The 20506-nt window shown below is 34.1% G+C and overlaps 2 protein-coding genes across 4 annotated transcripts in view; one reads left to right on the top strand and one right to left on the bottom strand.

Annotated features, from left to right (window-relative positions):
* Positions 1-20506, bottom strand: part of LOC129796295 (neurogenic protein mastermind) — a 66782-nt gene that overhangs the window by 11034 nt on the left and 35242 nt on the right. For 2 of the 3 annotated variants that reach the window (XM_055838076.1, XM_055838077.1), the window contains exon 3: positions 8536-9963. In XM_055838076.1, the coding sequence (XP_055694051.1) occupies positions 8536-9963 (1428 nt within the window). Of the gene's footprint in view, positions 1-8535; positions 9964-14223; positions 15385-20506 lie in introns of those variants that run through there. The other variant, XM_055838078.1, reaches the window with a different exon arrangement.
* LOC129796330 (uncharacterized) lies at positions 1557-8298 on the top strand. The gene is made up of 2 exons (XM_055838154.1): positions 1557-1909; positions 1983-8298. The coding sequence occupies exons 1-2, from the start codon at positions 1723-1725 to the stop codon at positions 2516-2518; spliced, it is 723 nt and encodes a 240-aa protein (XP_055694129.1). The 5' UTR covers positions 1557-1722; the 3' UTR covers positions 2519-8298.

Raw genomic sequence — 20506 nt, 5'->3', positions numbered from 1 at the left:
TGCATTTATAATTTCCATAATTTCAAAGAATATCGAAAAAGAATTTTTAAAAAAAACGCATCTTTCAGATGGAACACGGCAGAAAATTCGAGGCAGAAGGAGCCCATTCAATTTTATTCGTATTATGAAGAAATATAAAATTAAAGTCAAAAGGTCTTCTAATTTGTCTAATATCAAAGATTTATTAAAAATCTAAGTATTTATTTATTTTCTATTTTACTAATAGATCTAATTTATTAAATATTTGGTGTATTTCCCATTAAAATATAAAACATGCATATGCTTCAATATAGGTTGTTTTATGTTTAACCCTTTCGCATCCACGTGAAACATGCGCTCTTTTGCATGATTTTGTGATAACTTGATAAAACTTTTACATTCACAAAAAAAATTGGAAAAACAAAATGTCTCAAATTTGGGTCTACGTATGACCTAAAAAACTCGAAAATACTGATCGGATCACAGATGCATATGCTTTGATTCGTTAAACTTCAATCGAGGCAGTGATGCATATGCTTCTTTTTATAAAAAAAACAACTATGATCTAGCTGCTAAAAGTTTTGAATTATAAATTTAATAAAGAAAAACACAGATCAGCACTGACTTTTGAACCATCCTATAGAAATAAAATTTTATGTCTGACAATGTTCTAATCAGAATATTATACGAGGTGTTTTTACTCCTCACTACAGCAATGAAGGGTTAATAAAATTTTACAAAAAAAATCTCTTTCACACGGTATGTAACCCCTTAGAATTTATTGAAAATTGCAAAATATGCGCATAACCTTCCAATTACGCATAATCTTCTTATTTTTCTGTTTTGAAATTAAATAAAATTCTTAACTCATTTTTATAATTTTAATAAATTAAAGAAAAAAGTAAATTTTCTTCACCATTTTTATGTACTTTAATGATGCAAAGAACTTTTCTTTGAAAAAAAATAAGCACTAATTAAATAACAACCTGACTTCCTTCCAGGGAAGCAGCAAAATTAATGACACTGCAGAATATTCCCAAGGAGCTCCTCTTTCCCTCTTTCATGAAATTCGAGATTGTCTTTAGAATCTCGGATGTTGGTATAAAAATAAAAACAAAAAACTCAACTTCTTCACTGTGTTGAACCTTGTAATTTTATTATGAAATTATTATTATTCTATAAATTCGAAGATGGTTGAATCAAATTACAATGCAAAAATAAACTTCTTCACGTTGTCAGACACCAACTCTTATAACTCTTATAGTCATAACTGAATGCGTTATGATTGAGTTGAATCTTATCTCACAAGGCAATACTCTGAGAATGTATGGATTGTACGTACAGGAAGGTGTTGAGAAGAAATAAATATAAAACCTTTTTAGTTTTTGATAATCGCGATTCTTTTTTTTTTTAATAATGATCTGTTTAGAAATACGAAAAGTTATTTATCAAAATCTCGAGAGAAACTGATTAGAGATATATTAATTTGTAAAAAAAAAATAAATATTAAACGATTGCATTCCATTTTTAATTTTTTTTTACATTAGCAAGCATTTTTTTCTTCGGAACAATTTTTAAGTACAATAGCTGTGATATTTTACGACATAGGTACGTATTTTAAAATTCATGTCATTATAATATTTAAATTAAAAAAAAAAGAACATTACAACGTTTAGCTCTTCAGTTCGAGATAGATTCTCAGACTGTTCGTATTCTCAGTTTCAATTTTTTTTATTATTAAATATGACTTGGACGAGACCAGAAAATGTTGCTTTCCCCCAAGTTTGGTTGACCTTTAAAGCTAAAGATCCTGATACGGGAAAAATTGTTAAGTATCGTGTTCAGGATCTTCCCGAAGATCGTTTTGACGAAGTGCTTTATTTGATGTCAACTATTTTTCGCCGGGATGAAACTATGTGCAGAAGTTTGAGTTTGTTAAAATCCCTTTTCTATGTATTTCAAAGGACTATTTTTTTTTTAAATTGTCTTTTGATTTCCTTTAGATATTATCAATGATCCGGATTTAATGGGAAGAAGTGATGCATCAGTTTGGTGTGGAGTTTTGAAGCAAAAAATCTCCGTGGTTTGCTTCAAGGAAAACTCCAATGAAATTTGTGGATTAAATATTCTGGAAATTTTGGAGAAAGATGTCAAAGAGAATGGAATGGAGATTCAAATTCCAAAAATTCAAGCAGTCATGAAAGCTCTGGACTTTATGAAAGCCAAAGCTGATCCATATAATCGCTACGGTGTGGATAAATTCCTCCACGCCATGGGACTTTTAGTTGTGCCAAAGTATCGCGGTTTGGGAATCTCAACGGAAATTCTCAAAGCTAGGGTACCTCTGGGAAAGGCTTTGGGTATTAAACTAACTGGAACCGTGTTTACGGGGATTGCATCTCAGAATACAGCAGCAAAGGCCGGATTTGTTGAGGACTTTTCAGTGCTCTATGAAGATTTGGCAAAGAAGGAACCCTTCGTTGAATTTCCCAATATTTCCGCACCATATTGTAAATTTATGAGTCTTCGTTTTGAGTAAAAGTTGTTGTGCCATTAACACACTTTTCGCAATTTATTTAATGAATAAAATGAGCTCTTGACTCTTTAGCAGCAGGGACTATTTTTTAATTTATCAGCTTTCCTCTTTTTTTTTTTTCCTGGGGGTAGTATATATGTAGTTAATTCGGTAAATTAGAAGTCTCTGGGATCCTAGAAATTACTAGTGAGGCAGTCTTAAGATTTCTTGAGTTTCCTTATTATTTTAAAGGATTTGAAATATTTGATCTTTGAAATATTATACATTTTTTTGTCTGATTTGAGGAATTTCAAGTTTCTTTTAAGAAAATTAATGAAAATTTAAGTTTAATCAAACATTAAAAAAAATTAGAGTTTTTCATAAGAAAACTTGTGATATTTTGACTTTCAATTTAGAAAACTTAGGAAATTCCTTAAAAAATAAAATTAAAAAATCCTAAGACTATGTGAAATTGTTTTCCAGAGCACACCTGAAAATTCTTTTAGAACCTCAGCCCTTTTTATACTTTTGGACACGCGCTTTCGATGTTTGGACCAAACGTTTAGCATTCAGAACATCCAACACTGGTCTGTGCTGGCCATTTGGGAAAATCTTTCAGCACTTTACAACTAGCCCTAGTAGCATTGTCGACTAGTAATGTTTTAGATACATATATAGCATATATGTATGTATATAGCATATGTACCTCGGTCATTGACACAGTGGGGCAACACGAGATTTTCGTATTCCATTTACCTAAAAGAAGAATCCCCATTATCATTGCATTGCTCATATTCTCATAAATCCGTGTGACTGGTAAAGTCACCTAGATAAAAAGCTGCGTATGTAAAGTCTGGTATGCGAGGATTTATCCATTTTACGTTAGGTGTAAACATTGCCAATTTTAATATTACGAAACTCCACAACAATTATCAAGATGACATGTATAATCTACTCTTCTCACCCATTAAGAAAATGAGCATAAGCCGTACGCCCGAGTGGGTGATGCTAACCAATACCTGACTTATTTAGATTATTTTAAGCATAGATAGCTACACGTTTTGTGTTAATAATACAACTCTCGTTTTCTGAGAATGTAAGATACATAATTCAAATTCAATAGTAAATAACGAACATTTTATCATTCAAAAATGTTCTATAACACACAAACCGCAAGATAAGACGAAGTATTATATTAAAAAAACATTGTTTGAACGAGTAAAAAAATACCTGTCTTCAGTTCATGAGAAGATCTCAACGTGACAACTTCTTCAGTATACCTGTTGCCGCGATTTCTTTTTTATAGTTTAATTTTATAGCACAATGTGTCTTGGATATTTAGACGACTTTTATGGCAAAAGATCTCGACTCTGGTCTAAATGTGAAATACCACATTGAATGTATCCGCGAAGATCGTTTTGATGAATTTCAATGTATTTCTCAGAAAATGAAGAAACGTTTGTAAGCTTAAGTGAAAAAAAAAGATTTTTCCTCAATTTTACTTCCCGAATTAAATTTTTCCTTTTTTTTTCCTTCAGATCTTCTCAATGATCTGGATTTCAATGGAAGTAATCATAGCTAAATGGAAGTTATAGGTCATAGAGGAGAAGACGAGGAAAAACACATTTTAAGAATTTCTTCCAGTGAGTATATTAAGCAAGAGGTTAAAATTTGGCTAATATATAGCTAACCAAAAATCAATAAATATTCCGAATATTTATTTTTTGTGCGGAAGGATCAGATCGCAATGGGAAAGAACAAGTCAAGATCATTATGCTTTATTGGCGACGTTTCGATATATTTTTTATCATCTTCAGGCCCCTTTTTGACAATTAAGATTAAACAAAATAGTTTTAGTGAAAAGGAAGACAAAGAAGGGGAATAAAATTGACAATACCTAATATTTATTTTAAAGTCGTTAAATACCTACATACTTCCATCATGTGGAATATTCACCAAATAAGGGGTGATCAAAATATTCAAATAATTCCTTTGAGGACAAAACATATAATGACTAAATTCTAATCAAAATTTAGGCATATTTTTTCAATAATCGCTTGTTTGCGATTCAAACAAGAATTTATTCAATAAATTAAAGCGTGAGGCAGTCGGTTTGGCGTATGATTTTGGTCTGCAATAAAACATACATTTACTTCTAGTTCTTCCTAATTTTAGCTAAAACTTACATGAGATATAACTTAATCCCTCCTTAATCGAGCCTCTTCTTTTAATCACTGACTCTTCTATCCTGTAAAATAAAACTAAATATTTTCCCATTCTTACGAAATATCATCCATTTTTCTAACTTTGAATTCTTCCTTTCTTCTTTGAGTCCACCGACTACCTTTGATCATCAATTTCCCCTTGTATTCTCCTGTAGAACAAGAAACCTAATTATCCACCTGATATTCTACTATTTTCTCTACTAATTCTTATACTTACAACTCAGTTTTATCTGTTAATTCCTTCTCAATATTACTTTTTCACACAAGGGTATTTTCGGTTACATCTTTTCAACGCGACTATTCTTCAAATATGGCCGACTGCTTCTCTATCATGAACTTAGTCATATTTCATACGAATCTCAATCTAAGATAACTTCACTACAACATTTTAAACTAAACTAATTTTCAACATCGCTTTTTAAATCACTCAACTTCCCAAAATTCACTGACTATCCCTTAAATGGAATATCTTTAAATATTTCAAAATATTCGTTATTTTTTGGATTTTTCTCCACATTCTTGCCCCTTCAAAATATTCAAATATCTCATTGAAAACATAATACAAAACATAAATATTTTCCTCATATTTTTGCCCCATCATTCAAAGTATTGAAGCATGAAATTTTTGGTGGTGCTTCTAGAACAATAACAAGGAAGTAAAGGACAGAGAAATAATACCAAAAAGTTAAGAACAAAAAAAAACTCATTGTCATTGATAAAATTTTTTTAGATAGATTATGCGGTGTCTATGCTATGCATAAATAGTATGTTGGATGGAAAATAGCGCAAGAGTTATCTATACTTTTGAGGTGGATTAATTAAGAGTAAAGGGAGAGTGTGACCACGTAAAAAGATCAACAACTCTAAGCACTGGAAAAAAAAAGTAATACAACACCAAGGTAACATTCCACCATGAGCTTTTCATATTATTCTCCCAGAGTTTTGGTGTGTGTCATAACATTTTCGGCGGCATTGGTGGAACAAGAGAGAAGTGAATATGAACCCCACCTTGCAATCATCAATATTTCGTTTCGTTTTTTCCTTCTTCTTTTTTTTTCAATTTATCCAAACTATGTCGTCGTCGTGCTAAAAATGCCTCTGAAAAGCACAATAAACCTCCCTCTCTTGAGCAATTTAGCATAAATAAATTGATATCTAGAGGAATACCTACATTTATAGTTACGAGAAGAGAAGGTAATTAAAAAGGATAGAAAAAAAGAGGAGAAAAAAAAACCCTAGAAATGACACAAATTTCACCCAACACAACACCCCCTTCTGCCCCACTTTTATTCTCCCCAGACACGAAATTCGCATCAAATTTATTCTTTCCTCATTCTATCCCACTTCTTCTCACTCTCTTGCACGTTCATTTGCTCTTCCATCAATTAATCAGCATTTTATCAGGCAAACATTATACTACATATATTAAGCATATATACATATAGGTACCTACATATATAGCAACGCAAATTTTAGCACTTTGGCGCAATTTCAGAGATTGCGCCCCCCGAAAAAAAAGTCCTCACACGAATCCAAGAATAAAACATGAAAATTGTAGCAATGGGAATCATTCTCGCGATTAATGCTTTGCCTTCTCCACGCCACTCTCTATCGCACAAATTTCGATTAATCCAATAAATTGCGAAGAGACCAACAGCTCTTGTACATTAAATTAGAGCAAAAGCTTCTGAGTATGTGTGCGCGTGGAAAAAGGATGAAAACCTGTTACATTTTTCCTTTTTAGCTTTTCCATTTTGAGGCTTTTATATACATTTTTATTTTCCATAAAAATCCCTCGATATGGGATTATATGGAATGTCAATGCAACGAGAATTTATGGGGAAATTGCAAGGAAATGAATTTACAATCAAGCTTCTTTCCCGCAAATAACACCTTTCCAGGAAACATTATAAAGTGCATTAGGTGCATTAGGATAGAATATCTCTGCATCCCTTCTAAGATGTATTTCCGGGACATGAGATAGACGGGAGAAAAAATGTCTTAAATTGTTGGATAAGATTTAGAAGCAAAGGGGCATTATCTGTCGAATTTTTTTACGTTCTTTCAAACGAATATTTCAAGAGAGCTGAAAATTATCAAATATTCCGAAAATAATGATTAAATAATCTGAATATTTATCAAATATATAATGAATATTGATGATCAAAAGTTTGTTTTCTGTTTAAAATTTTTATTCTCTTTATCAAAATATTCGGAATATTTGCGAATAAATCGAATATTGCGGAATATTTATGAGTATCAACGACTCTATCGTCTATTCACAATTAATATCGCTACCTAATGATGTAAAAAACGTGGATTTATGGAGAAAATATCGATTAAATGTCCGCGGAAAAGAAGTCCAAAAAGGGAAAAATGTACTGGTAAGCTGACCAAGCTTACGGGAGCTGTGTTTCTTTCAGTGTACCAATTTTGTGAGAGCAAACTAGAACGCGAATTAATTTAAATACGCGCAAAGTCGGGAAAAGTTGAAAAGTCATACCCTAAGAAATGTTTGGAAGGCCATATCTCGAGAACGGATCCATAGATTTTCATAAATTTTTTTTTGTTTGAAAGGTCTTGAAGTCAGCTATAACATATCAAAAAATGAAAAAAATTTATGTCGCCGTTTTCGAGATATTCATCGAAAACTAATCGAAAATTTTGTTTTCGATTTTTGGCCCCCTAGCGGTCACTTTTGAAACTTCGGATAATCTAGAGAGTTGTAGGGTTTGTTGAGATCTTTCATTTGACCCCGGGTTGATCAAAATCGGTCAAGCCGTTTTCGAGTTATGGTCGATTTTCGATGAAAAATTGTGGCGGCCATATTGACTAAACGGCTTGACCGATTTTCGAAAATGAGGTATCGTTGGAAAGCTCTTGATGTCCCCTACAACATATAAAAATTTCAGATTTTTACCTATTACAGGGGCTGAGATATAGCGAAAACAAAATTTTGAGGTTATCCAAAATGGCGGACGCGGGGGTGGGGGGTAAAATTTGACATCATAATCGGATGTCTTCCAGTCGATATTTAAACTTTGCCGTTTACCGCAAGTCTCTATCTATTACCGTTCTCTCACAATTTAGCGTTATGTTCCGGACGGCCGGACGGACGGCCGGCCGGAAAAAATTTTTTTTGGCGCATACGTTTTTTGGAATGTGGGGACCCTAATTCGTGCTCATCCCAAGTTTGAGCCCGATCTGACGACTTTCGATTTTGCTCGGTACACAAAAGCTGTGTCTGAAAGAAACACAGCTAAAAAAGAATGACAATTTAATCCATCCAGCGATGTTTTGGAAATAAATACATTTCCATCGCTAAATTGAATTAATTAAGAAAGCTTTGTCTCCATTGCAATATAACAAAGTGATTAAATAAAATAAAATAAAGAATAAGAAGGAAGACATAGAAATTGATTTTGGAAACAATTTTCACAAAGCCTGATGAAGGGGTTGTAAGGGAGCCGAATATTTGAGGAAAAAAGTATGAATACGATAGATGAGTTAAATTAATAATAAATACAAGAAATTTTTTTTAAAAATATAACCAAAATGGCGCAAAAGAGCAAAAATGTACTAAAGTGTTTCTACATAACCTAGTTAATATTTTTAAAAAAAATGCCTATCGTTTGAAGTCCTTCAATTCTTTTTTTTTTATATTTCAATTTTTTCTATGATTTTTCAATTTATATATTTTTTTTATTTTTATTTTTAAATCAATCAAGTTGGAAGAGGATCATTTTTAAAAATATTTTTAAAATGTTTTTTTTTTTCAGAAAATTTAATAATGAAAAAAATTCTAGAATAACTCACCTGAATACCATGACCACCTGGTCCTTGCTGACTGATGTGCAACTGCTGTGTCTGCTTCATTTGCAGCGTACCCTGAGGTCCCTGTGGGCCAGCTCCACCAGGTCCAGACGGTGGCCTCGGTGGACCTGTGTTCTGTGGACCCTGATTTGGGCCCCCGCGTGGTCCACCCATGAATCCCGGACCGGGACTTCCGTGATTGGATATACTTCCGGGTGATCCATAGGGGGAGTACTGCTGTTGCTGCCCAGGTTGCTTGTACCCACCCCCAGGTCCCCCAGAACCCATCTTCCCCGGTTGTTGTGGCATCTGGGCCATTCGTTTGAGATCAAACTCATTCTGGGCATACATCATCTCCTGCTTCACCATATCGGGACTCGGGTAGGTGCCCGGTGTGGTTCCCGGTGGCCCATTCTTATGGAAATTCCCCTGGGGCCCACCGATGAAATCACCCGCACCAAATGGCCCAAAGGCATCGGTGTAGTTTGGCCTCGGTTGACCCCCATTGGCACCAACGCCACCCCCACCACCACCACCTTGTGCCCCTTGGCCCTGCCCGGGTCGTGGAAAGCCCATACCCATGGCATTCTTGTGCTGATGCTGTTCCGCCATATGCTTTAGCGTTTGCGCCGCAGGACTCAGCTCCGACATGGCGCCCCCATTGCCACCGGCACCACCACCGAATGACCTCTTGCCCATACTTTGGTTATCACTGAACGCAGCCCCGGGGAATTGTGACATTGGACTCCCAGCACCATTCCCCTTCATCATACCACCATCCATGAGGCTGTGCTGGAGTGCCTCACTCTTAATTGCACCCTCTTCCGTCTTTATCTCTACGTGGGGCTTCTCCTCGAAATCCAACAACTCCGAATGGAAGTCCGACAGATCCGAGATGAGCTCCTTGAATGTGTCACTTTCGTCATTTGTGTCATCCCCAATGAGATCCGACAAACCCGGGAAGTGCCCATTTGCAGCTGCATCCTTCTCCAGGGCAGCCGCGCACTGTTCCAAATCGGCAAAGTCATGATCTGGCTCCTGTTTGCACTCAACGAGATTGCCAAGATCGTGCATTTGGGGCGCCGCGGGGCTCTTCTGTGCCGTCCCACCATTTGTGGAGCCATTTGTCTGTGCCGCCTGCTGTGGCTGCTGTGCCGTACCATTGGCAGACCCACCACCGGCACTTCCACCCGTCGACAGACCACCATCGCTCTTGACGGATGTATTCGTCAGCGCCTTGACTGTCACGTTCGTGCTGATCTGCTGTGGCTGCGAATTTGCCGCGGACGTGGTGAATTCTAGTTGTTGGACAATCTCCACCGAGAACTTTGTGAGATTCTCTGAGCCGTTATGCTGAAGCTTAACCGGTGGTTCAAAATTATCCGGACCAGCTTCAACGTCGTCTGATGGTCTTTTGAGAAATTTCTGTTGCTGCATTTTTTTAAAGAACAAAAAATTAAATAAATAAAAGTTAAAAAGTCATAATTTCTAAAAATTTAATTAAAAAATATCATTTTCATGGGATTTTATGCAAAAAAATATTTTTAAAAACACAGTGGTTGATTCTAGAAAATATTTTAGCTGTGTTTCTTTCAGACACAGCTTTTGTGTACCGAGCAAAATCGAAAGTCGTCAGATCGGGCTCAAACTTGGGATGAGCACGAATTAGGGTCCCCACATTCCAAAAAACGTATGCGCCAAAAAATTTTTTTCCGTCCGGCCGGCCGTCCGGAACCTATCGCCTAATTGCGAGTGAACGGTGATAGATAGAGACTTGCGGTAAACGGCAAAGTTTAAAAGTCGACTGGAAGACGTCCGATTATAACGTCAAATTTTACCCCCGTCCGCCATTTTGAATAACCTCAAAATTTTGTTTTCGCTATATCTCAGCCCCTGTAATAGCTAAAAATCTGAAATTTTTATATGGTGTAGGGGCCATCAAGAGCTTTCCAACGATACCTCATTTTCGAAAATCGGTCAAGTCGTTTAGTCAATATGGCCGCCACAATTTTTCATCGAAAATCGACCATAACTCGAAAACGGCTTGACCGATTTTGATCAACCCGGGATCAAATGAAAGATCTCAACAAACCCTACAACTCTCTAGAACATCCGAAGTTTCAAAAGTGACCGCTAGGGGGCCAAAAATCAAAAACAAAATTTTCGATTAGTTTTCGATGAATATTTCGAAAACGACGACATAAATTTTTTTCATTTTTTGATATGTTGTAGCTGACCATATTATCTAACTTCATGCCAAAAATGAAGAAAATCTATGGATCCGTTCTCGAGATATAGCCTTCCAAAGTTGGCATGTCATATCTCGGGTTCTACAAGTCCGATCTTGATCAACTCAAGCGCAAATGAAAGGTTTCGAGAAACCCTACAAATGTCTAGAACATTGCAACTTCGAGAAATGACCGTAAGAGGCGCTAATGTCAAAAACAAAGTTTTCGAAAATTTCGAACTCGAATTTTTCGAAAATGGCGACATAAATTTTTTTCATTTTTCGATATGTTATAGCTGACTTCAAGACCTTTCAAACAAAAAAAAATTATGAAAATCTATGGATCCGTTCTCGAGATATGGCCTTCTAAAGATTTCTTAGGGTATGACTTTTCAACTTTTCCCGACTTTGCGCGTATTTAAATTAATTCGCAATTCAGTTTGCTCTCACAAAATTGGTAGGTACTCTGAAAGAAACACAGCTCTCGTAAGCTTGGTCAGCTTACCAGTACATTTTTTTTTACGTATTTTGTGAAAAATATTCAAGACCTTGACGGTTTGTTTCTTTCTTTATTCAGAAAAAAATGGAAAAAATTCTGTTAGAAAATTATTTAGGAATTTTCTAAACGTTTTTTTTTTTTTTTTTTTGAAAAGTAGATAGATAGATAGATAGATAGATAGACTATATATTACAATAATTGCAACAAGTTTTACTTAATTTGAGTGTAAGAGGATAATTTTTTTTTAGTTTAAAAATAATAGAAGTTAATTTGAATTTTTTGATTTTTAAGAAAAAATTTATTTTTTAATTGTAAAAGCAAAAAAAGTAAAGCCTCTGTTTCTTTTCTAAAATATAGCAAAAGAATGATGTAAAAAATGTCAACCGTGAAAATCTTTTAACAACTTTTTAGTTGTAAGAAGAGATAAAAGATTTTTAACAGAACCTACATAACTCATTACTTTTTAATTAAAAAACCTTTTAAATTCTTTTTGTCTATATATAAATATATACATATGTATATAACAAAGAATAAAACAATCTTAAAAGTAATGGCGTAGTTTTTTTTTTTTCTAAATAAAACCCTCCATATTAATCCAGGTTTATGAATTAAATCCAGTGGAAAAATTCAAAATTTTCTTTTTGGAAAAATAAATATCTTCCACACAAGGTTCATGAAAAACACAGCTAAAAATTGTTGATGATTGTAAACAGTCTGGTGTGTCACGCGTAAAAAATTTTCATGAGGAAAAGTCAATGGAAAAGCGGAGGATGTGGAGTGCGTGCAAGTGAGACAAACCGCTTTTCCTTTACTCATTTTCTTGAGTCTTCAACTTCTCGCGCCAAAAATAAACACAATTCTCGCCAAATCTATAATTAAGTGATGTGTTTGGCAGGCCCAAAGCCAGGTGAATTCTGATTGGGAAAATTCACATCAATATGTCAAGCGTGATCATCATCCCTGCCTCTCCTTGCGGAAAATATCCCAAGAAATCTTTTTTCATCTAACGCTCTGCTTTGAAACGAATATTGGTGATCTTTCCCAGAAAAAAAAAATAACAACTTCAATTAAATATTAATTAAATTCATTCTCAGAATCCTACCCTGATATGGATTTATATTTTCCTTGCGCATCCACCGAAAATAATGTCGCAAAACGATCGAGCTGAGCAGTGATACGATTAAACCTCAATATATCGGAGTGGATGAGCAACAAAAAAAAAACTTTATGGAAAACAGAATCAAGCCAACACACACACACACAAAATTAATTAAAATCTCTGGCTTTTTTTGTTCATCAAACTTTACTCTGTAAAAATCGTTCATCACATGAGAAAAACCACGCAATACTTTTTTCGGGAAAACTCATGGTTCGCGTGAAAATAAACAAGAATCATTTCTGAGGATCCCCACTTCTATATAGAATATTTTCTTCGATGGCAAAGAGCTTAAGAAATCACGATAGATATATGTATGTATTAAAACATTTTCTCAGATTATATATTTTAAGGCCGATTCTGTTAAAAATCTTTTCTTAAAATCTCATAGGTAATTGACTGTTTCTGAAAATAGTCAAAAAGATCTTTAAAGAGGTATAAAAAATTAATTTTCCGTGAGAAATACGATAAAAAAAAATAAACTGTCAGAATCTTATAAAATTTTTCAAAGAATATCAAAAATCTCGAAAAGATTCTAGAAAAGATTTTTAGCAGAGTTGATTCCTTGGTTCCTTTTATCTTGTATGCTGAATACCAAAAGGACCTTTTATCATAAAAAAAAATACATTTTTTTAGACTGAATATGGCCCTAAATTGCACAATAAAAGATTTTCTTTTAAAAATAATTGCTTCAACGTTCAATTTAAATTCAGTTTAATCTAACAATAAGTAATAATTTTCGATGATTCACTGAAATAAATTTAAAAATAATGGGTCGTATTCTGCGACCAAGAAATCGTTGAAATATCAGAACAAATTCTTGAAATTTCAAAGATTTCTTGGTCGAAGCAAAGAACCCAATAAGTAGGTACTGGTAGGTTTGGCTTAGGAAATATATTTTCGCCTCTATAAATTCACTTAAACTCTGTTAAAAAATATAACTGCTTGCCCGATCGTCAGATTTTGAACATTTTTTTTTAGACTACAGAAAGATTATAGAAATGTGAGAAAAATCGTAATCAATATCTCAATTAATTTTTCCTAAATATTTTCCTTAAAAATAAACAAAAATCACAATTAAAAAGGGAAAAGCTTCAGCAAAAAAAAAACTACGAAATAAAAAAAAAGTCGATTAATGTAATTTTTGCAGCATAAATATTTCCGCAACGCACTTTGGTCATTCCTGACAAAAATCTTCATCCCAAAATGTTTACAAAATGTTATAAATTTAGTTCAAAAGAGTCTCTTATTGAATCCCTCACTGTGCTACACTTACATGAAAATTGATATTTTCTAAATTCTATTTTCATTTTAACACTACTTTGGTCCATTTCTTCATTTTCCAGAAATTTACTTTACGTCTTATTCTGGTGAATAATGCAAATTTCATTTTGATTTCCTATGAAAAAGAACAATTCTGACGTCAAAAAATTGGAATAACCATAAAAGTTAATTTTTTTTTTATATTAAATTCACATGCTATATTGAAAAATTTTCTCTCAGTGAGTATAAATTGCATGATTTTCAGAGCATCACCAGTCCAAAGAAAAAAAGAGAAATATTGTAAAAGAAAAAAAACACTATGACAATTTTTGCTGTAAGTTAACCAAATTCTTGGAAAAAAAATTGTATATTGGAAGAATTTTCTCTCCTCCACACTTAACATTTTTTATAAGAGCATCATTGATTTGTTCTGAGAAAATCCAGAAGATTGGAAAATCAAGAAAGTGAGAGATCGAAAAAAAAAGCTTGATATGAATTTGTGAGACGGAGGAAGGGGTTATAAATATAAAGTGAATAAACATTTACCCATATACTCATGTAGTCTGTTTTTATTTATTTAATTTTTACCACAGAACGGAGAGTTGAAATAGATTTTCATCATTTTTTTTTACAACAACAACTTCTTCACCAACTCTATATTTAGTCATCAATTGTAAACAGATTGAAAATATCTCTTCACTTCTGTCGTGATTTAATTGTTCATTTATATTTATTTCAATTTAATCCGTCTGTGCTTTTTTTGTTCAATATTTGGAAGCTTTATTGCCATTGAAAAAAAAGCCGCGATAGACTATAAAATTGCACAATTGCACTTTCAGTTAATTATCAAATTTAATCTCTCAAATGGATCACTTTTTACATTTTTTTTTCATTCAATTTACACGAGGAAAAATCTCATATTCAATACGAGAAAAAAATCACTCGCGGAAATCTTTTCCCTTCAAGAGTATGTGGGAGAATGATATGGAACCACCCTTTTGGATGCCTTCTTCTTCTACATTTTTTTCTCTCTCCACCAACCAACCACTAGAGCCTAAACTTTCTGGTATAGGACTAAAAATCAGGAATAAAATCCACACACTTTCTTGAGCTATATTTTTTCCTTGTTACACCCTCCCCCCAGGAAGACGACAAAGCAACTGCTGGATGTGGAAAATATTTTCTCTCTCAATGGTGAAAATTTCCTCTCTTGCACGATAAATTTCCAATATGTAACCAATTCCCGAAAATCTTTTATCCCTCTCACACACACTATATACCGCATTTTCCCCATTATACATAGTAGAGATACTCCAACAGAGACCAGTAGCATTTTTCCTAGTGAGAAAAGTGCTAGAGTGAGATAAATACCCGCCGTAGTCTCTCCTCATCCCATCTCGCACACAGTTCATTGCAATTTTCACAGAGAGATACAATTTTCCCTCCACCACTCATTCATAATTTATGTGAATCGTTTTTTTTTATTCACATTTTTTTTTCATGGTGCAAACTCTCTTAGTCAACCAAAAATTATCACACACACGAAAAAAAATTCCCAACACCATACACTAGCAGCACTATATACATACATATGTATCCCGCCAATACATAAAAGCGCATGAATTTTCACGGGAAAAACCATTTGGGAAATTATTTTACAAAATCACATCATCCAATCAATGAAGGTGATCGTCCTATTGATTCTCACCAAATGGCAAATGAGTGACTTTTCACCCTCCAAATGGCCACCCCACCACCCACCCATGTAACTATAAACCATTTCCCACAGAGAAAGAGACACCATACCACCATGTGCACACAAGTGAGACAACAATGTGTTACTGTGTGAGAATTTGCACTTTATCACTCACAGGGATTTTCCCAAAGGGGTTGTTTTTCTTTATATATTTTGTATTTCCATAATATGGATTCAGTATGAAAATTTTTTGGGAAAGTTTCATTTTATAATACTTTAAAGAGCTTTATGATATTATGAAAAAAAAAATATATATATATATATATATAAAAGAAAAGTTCAGACCTCTTCTAGAGGTCAAAAAAAATTTTAGATAATTTTTAAGGCTCCATAGCTCCCCTGGCTCAGACATATTTTGTGCAAATAACACAAAAAAAACTTTTTTTCCTCTTCTAAAACATAAAAGTTAAACAAGAAAAAAGCAAATGATAAAAAGATAAAATTAAAAAATATATTTTTTACGAAATCTAGGCATTTTTCATGTATTTTCCATTTTTTGTTAATTAAGTAATGCAATGAAATTGAGAAATCAAGTACGTTTTGATTTTTTGATCAAAAATATAAGAATAAGAATTGTTAACCCTTTCACGTCACGCTGAAACTATGACTGAAGTATAGAAAAGAAACATAGATCGTGTCTAACTCGAAAAAAAAATTCTCAGTAACCTTCGTGAAAAATAAACCTGTGATAAGCTCAATGGAAAGGAATTTATGTATTCACATTCCATCCTCATTCAGAGAGATGGACAAAAAAAAATTACAAATAAACCACAGAGATATCCCATTTTCAGCAAAACTTAGCTAATAATATTGAGTTAGGATTCTTCTGAAAATACAAAAGCCACGCCTTTAATGAATTTTTCTATTTTTCTGCTTGAAGCATATGCATAAGTGCTTTAGACGATTTTATAAATGATCGAATAATGAATGATTAGTTCAATCATTGACAGGTATAACTGAAATCTTATAAAAAACTGTTTTTTTTTTCAATATTTCACAATCAATATTATTGATCAAAGCACTAAAGCTTATGCTTTATGTGGGTAAATTAAAGTCAAAATTATTCTGTGTTAGCTGGGTAAAAAAAGATTTTTTTTTTGGTCCAAAATCTTTAAATGAAATAATGTAAATTAAAAATAAAATAATCTCAAACATTGGCCCTTATTCAGCGACCAAGAAACCCTTGAAATTCGCTTGAAATCTTGAAATTTCAGTACAAAATTCAAAGATTTCAAGGGTTTCTTGGTCGCTGAATTAGGCCCATTACAAGGACAATTTCAAAAAAAATCAATTTAATGAAAAAAATTTGTGGGTAAAATTCTTTTGGGATGAGCAACCCTTTGTAGTAAACAATGAGAAAAACCCCTTGAAGTGCTTTTTCCCACCCCAACCCTCATGACACTCCGCAATCTTTATTGCTATCTCCCTCTATGGCAATGGGTTGAAAAGTAATGCAAAAAGCGACACTTTGCTGAGTGCCTTTTCCACCCACAGACAAACTCTACAACACCCAACCCTCGCGTGCCAGCCCGTGGCAAGAGGAGACGAAAAAGAAAAAAAAACCCGACAACCACCGTGGCTCGACGGATTTTCCAGATCTGTGAAAAAGGGGAAAAAGTGGTGGGGCGTGCCGCACACGATTGAGAAAATCACAAACACCGTGCGAGTAATGCAGAAGATCCAATATGTTTTGGGCTTGTGGAACGGAGACAGTGATACATTCAGAGAGCGTGTAAGAGTCTATATGTAGTATGGAAAAGTCGGAAAATCCCCCTTATACATACTACATTCGGTCTCACTCACCACCGTGACGGGGTCGTATACGGGAGTGTGAAGCGTGTCAGAGGCCAATGTTTTCACTCTCGCCCACACAGAGTACTCCGCCGTATACAGTAATCACCTAAATTCATCCCATTTTCCACCGCGATTTTTCTCACCCTCGCGGAAAATTGCATTGTCGGAAAACGCAATTCACCGAGAGGGGATTAGCAGGCAAATCATGGTGCTTTTCTTCACTGCATACAACTCATCGTGTGGAGAAAATGCACAATTACCACTGCGCAAAGCAGTCTGCAAAGTTTCCCAACACTACACTACACCCCCCACATGTGAAAGAGTATCAAAGAATTTTTTTTTCCAGGAAGAATTCCATGCACGTTTTCAACTTTTGGTTTATCTTTATTTTAATTACCCCACCACGGTATTATAATATGAATTTTCAACGTTTATTCACGACATTTTAGTATTGATTTCTATGTAGGTCTAGCTAAAGTTTCTTACTTTAGGTTTAAGTTTTCATAAATCAGGCTTTAGTTTTTAAAGCTTTCTTTACTTAGACCTAAGTTTTTTGAGTCGAATCTAAGCTATTTTAGCTAGACGAAAGTTTTTCTTAAGCTGGACGTAAGTTTATTTTAAGATAGTTTTAAGGTTTCTTAAGTCAAACCTTTTTTTTAAATAGGCCAGAGTTTTTTTTAATCAAACATGACCAGGCTGAAGTTATTAAACTCAAGTCAGGTTAATTATTTGGACTGAATCTATAAAATGCCTTCAGCTCTAATCTAGACTATCCTAAACTTTCAAACCTAAAAAAAAACCTGACAATAATGAAATTTTAGCCCGACCTTAAAAACATAAGTTTGTTTTAAAAAACATAAGCCCGATTTAAGAAACAGACTAGGCCAGACTTAGTTGTGAATTTTATCCATATTAGTTTCTCTAAAATCTGTAAAAGTCTCAAAGTTATTTTCTAGTTTTAACTTTTTTTTTTAAGTTCGAATTTGAATATTCTTAAAGGAGTTTACCTGATTTTGTAATGGAAAACTCTTCGCACTAAATCTTTGAGTGAGGAGTTGTTGTCTGAAGACAATGGGTCATCTTCCGATGATGGTGAATCTATGGTTGCGGAAGAACTCGCGAGCATTGGTGAAAGATTAGAAAAAGTAAAAAAAGTCGCTACGGAGAAGATTGCAGCTAATGCCCACGATGTCCAAAAGCAGTCGGAAAAATCCATCATATGGTCGGAAATCAGCAGGAAGATTGAGCATCTTGAGAAGGAGATTCAATGCATCAAGGATATTCTCCAGGATCATAGTGAAAAACTCGTCCAGCTCTCAGAAGTAGTTATGGAGCAAGCAAGTGAAAATGAAAAGTTAAAATCTGAGTTGGTTGCCACAAAAATCTCATTGGAGATGGATAAGCAAAAAAAGAGAACGGGTGATTTGATTATCTGTGGATTACCACCGTCCAAAGAATTTCCTGTGGAGCAAGTTCTCCCTGCTCTCTGCAAAAAACTCGAAGTGGAACTACACAGTGGAGATGTCGCCAAAGCGTCATTGAAACTGATAACAGTAAAAAACAATGCAACTGAGGAGAGAAGACTGGAGATGACGAATCTGGACGGGAATCTCTCACGTGAGATAATGAAAAAATACAGAGAGAATCAAAGAGCTAAAAAATGGATGACGAGTGCTGATGTGGTGAAGGGAGGAGACGAAAAGCCCATCTACATAAATGAGTGCCTGACCGGCTATTTTCAACTGCTGCACAAAAAGGCGCGAGATTTAAGGAGGAAGGGGGTAGTGGAGTTCGTTTGGATCAAAGAGGGTAGGCTTTTTATGAGGAAAAAAGAAGGCAGTAAAGTAATTCAAGTTAAACACGAGAACGACTTTCAAAAAGTTATGAAAAATTGATAATATTGTTATATTTAACAAAATTTTCTAAAAAAAAATTGTATAGAAGGCATGCTCTAACGGTCATATTCTGCTCTGTACCTTGCTCTTGATTATGAATCTAAGTGGATAAATTAATAAATTGGAAAATTAATGCACAAAATTGAAAAAAAAAAAATAATAATTGATAAAAAAAAATTGTCAAATCATTAAAAAAAAATCTTTAGTCACAAATTTCACCACAATTGTAATTTAATAGCTTCAATGCATCTTGAATATAAAAAAAAAACCGTATAGTCCTATCTTATGAAAATGTAATTTTTTCTTTGGACATTAATAAATGAAATCTATCTATCTATCTTCATAAAGGAAATGATCATGCATAAAATTTTTCTTTACTTTCTGCATAAAAATGCAAACAATGACGTCACCATTGTGATTTTTCCTGTTTATTCAATATGTAACATTTAGCATTACTTTTGCGCAGTGTCACTTTAAACCACATATTGGGGTTGAAAGTTACACATCCGTTGTGAGCATTAAAGGCTTAAAACGTCTTAATACAGCAAATATATTTTGATTGAGACATAATTCCTTTACCAATAAGCCATAACCTCAAAAACTTAGCACACATAACCTCAATTTCAGGCTTTTAGCACTGATTAAAATGGAATTTCCTTTAATTTTCCTGATTGGTGGTGCTTTTGCAGCCATACAGTATGTTCTCGAGAGTAAATGTGGTGGACAGAAGAGCAAGACAGAAGTGTATGCCAATTTCTCTCGTAGTACGGGGAAAATATGGTGTATAAGGGATGAGCCAAAAATGAGGGAGGATCAGGCGAGGGATTCTGTTGGAGAAAATTCTTCAGAAATCGGTGTGAGTTCCACATTGACGCGACCACTCAATAGACTGCTACTTTTTGGGGTGCTCCTTGTGTGTATTAGTATGGTAGGGAGACCGTGAGATTTATTACCGCTTGAGACTCTTCTACTATGGGGTTTGCCTATATAGTTAGTTAGTATACAATATAGGGGTAAATTCGATCCATAAGAGGTGTATCAGTTTGAAAACCTTGGTCTCAATTTCTTTATGATGGCTAAGGACACTGAATTGAGGATATTAATTTGTGTCAAGTTTACCATGAATGTAACGAACTTATTTTGAATTTGTGTCAAATACGTCATTAAAAAATTAACTGTCAAATAAGTTATGTCAGAAAATTTATCTGTCAATATGACAATTTTATTTTTATTTAAATCTTTTTCTCACAGCAGTTTATCCTTTTTGGAGCAGACCAAAAAGTCAAAATAATTCCTCCCTAGGGTGCCTCCGAATTGAATGCGCATGCGCAGCATTTATTTCTCCATCATTTGCCCTCTCAACCATCCACATATTTGAATCCCT

This window comes from Lutzomyia longipalpis, chromosome 4 (assembly GCF_024334085.1).
Source record: "Lutzomyia longipalpis isolate SR_M1_2022 chromosome 4, ASM2433408v1".
Classification (NCBI taxonomy): domain Eukaryota; kingdom Metazoa; phylum Arthropoda; class Insecta; order Diptera; family Psychodidae; genus Lutzomyia; species Lutzomyia longipalpis.
The sequence above is the reverse complement of the archived record's forward strand: the minus strand, read 5'-3'. Positions and strand labels throughout refer to the sequence as shown.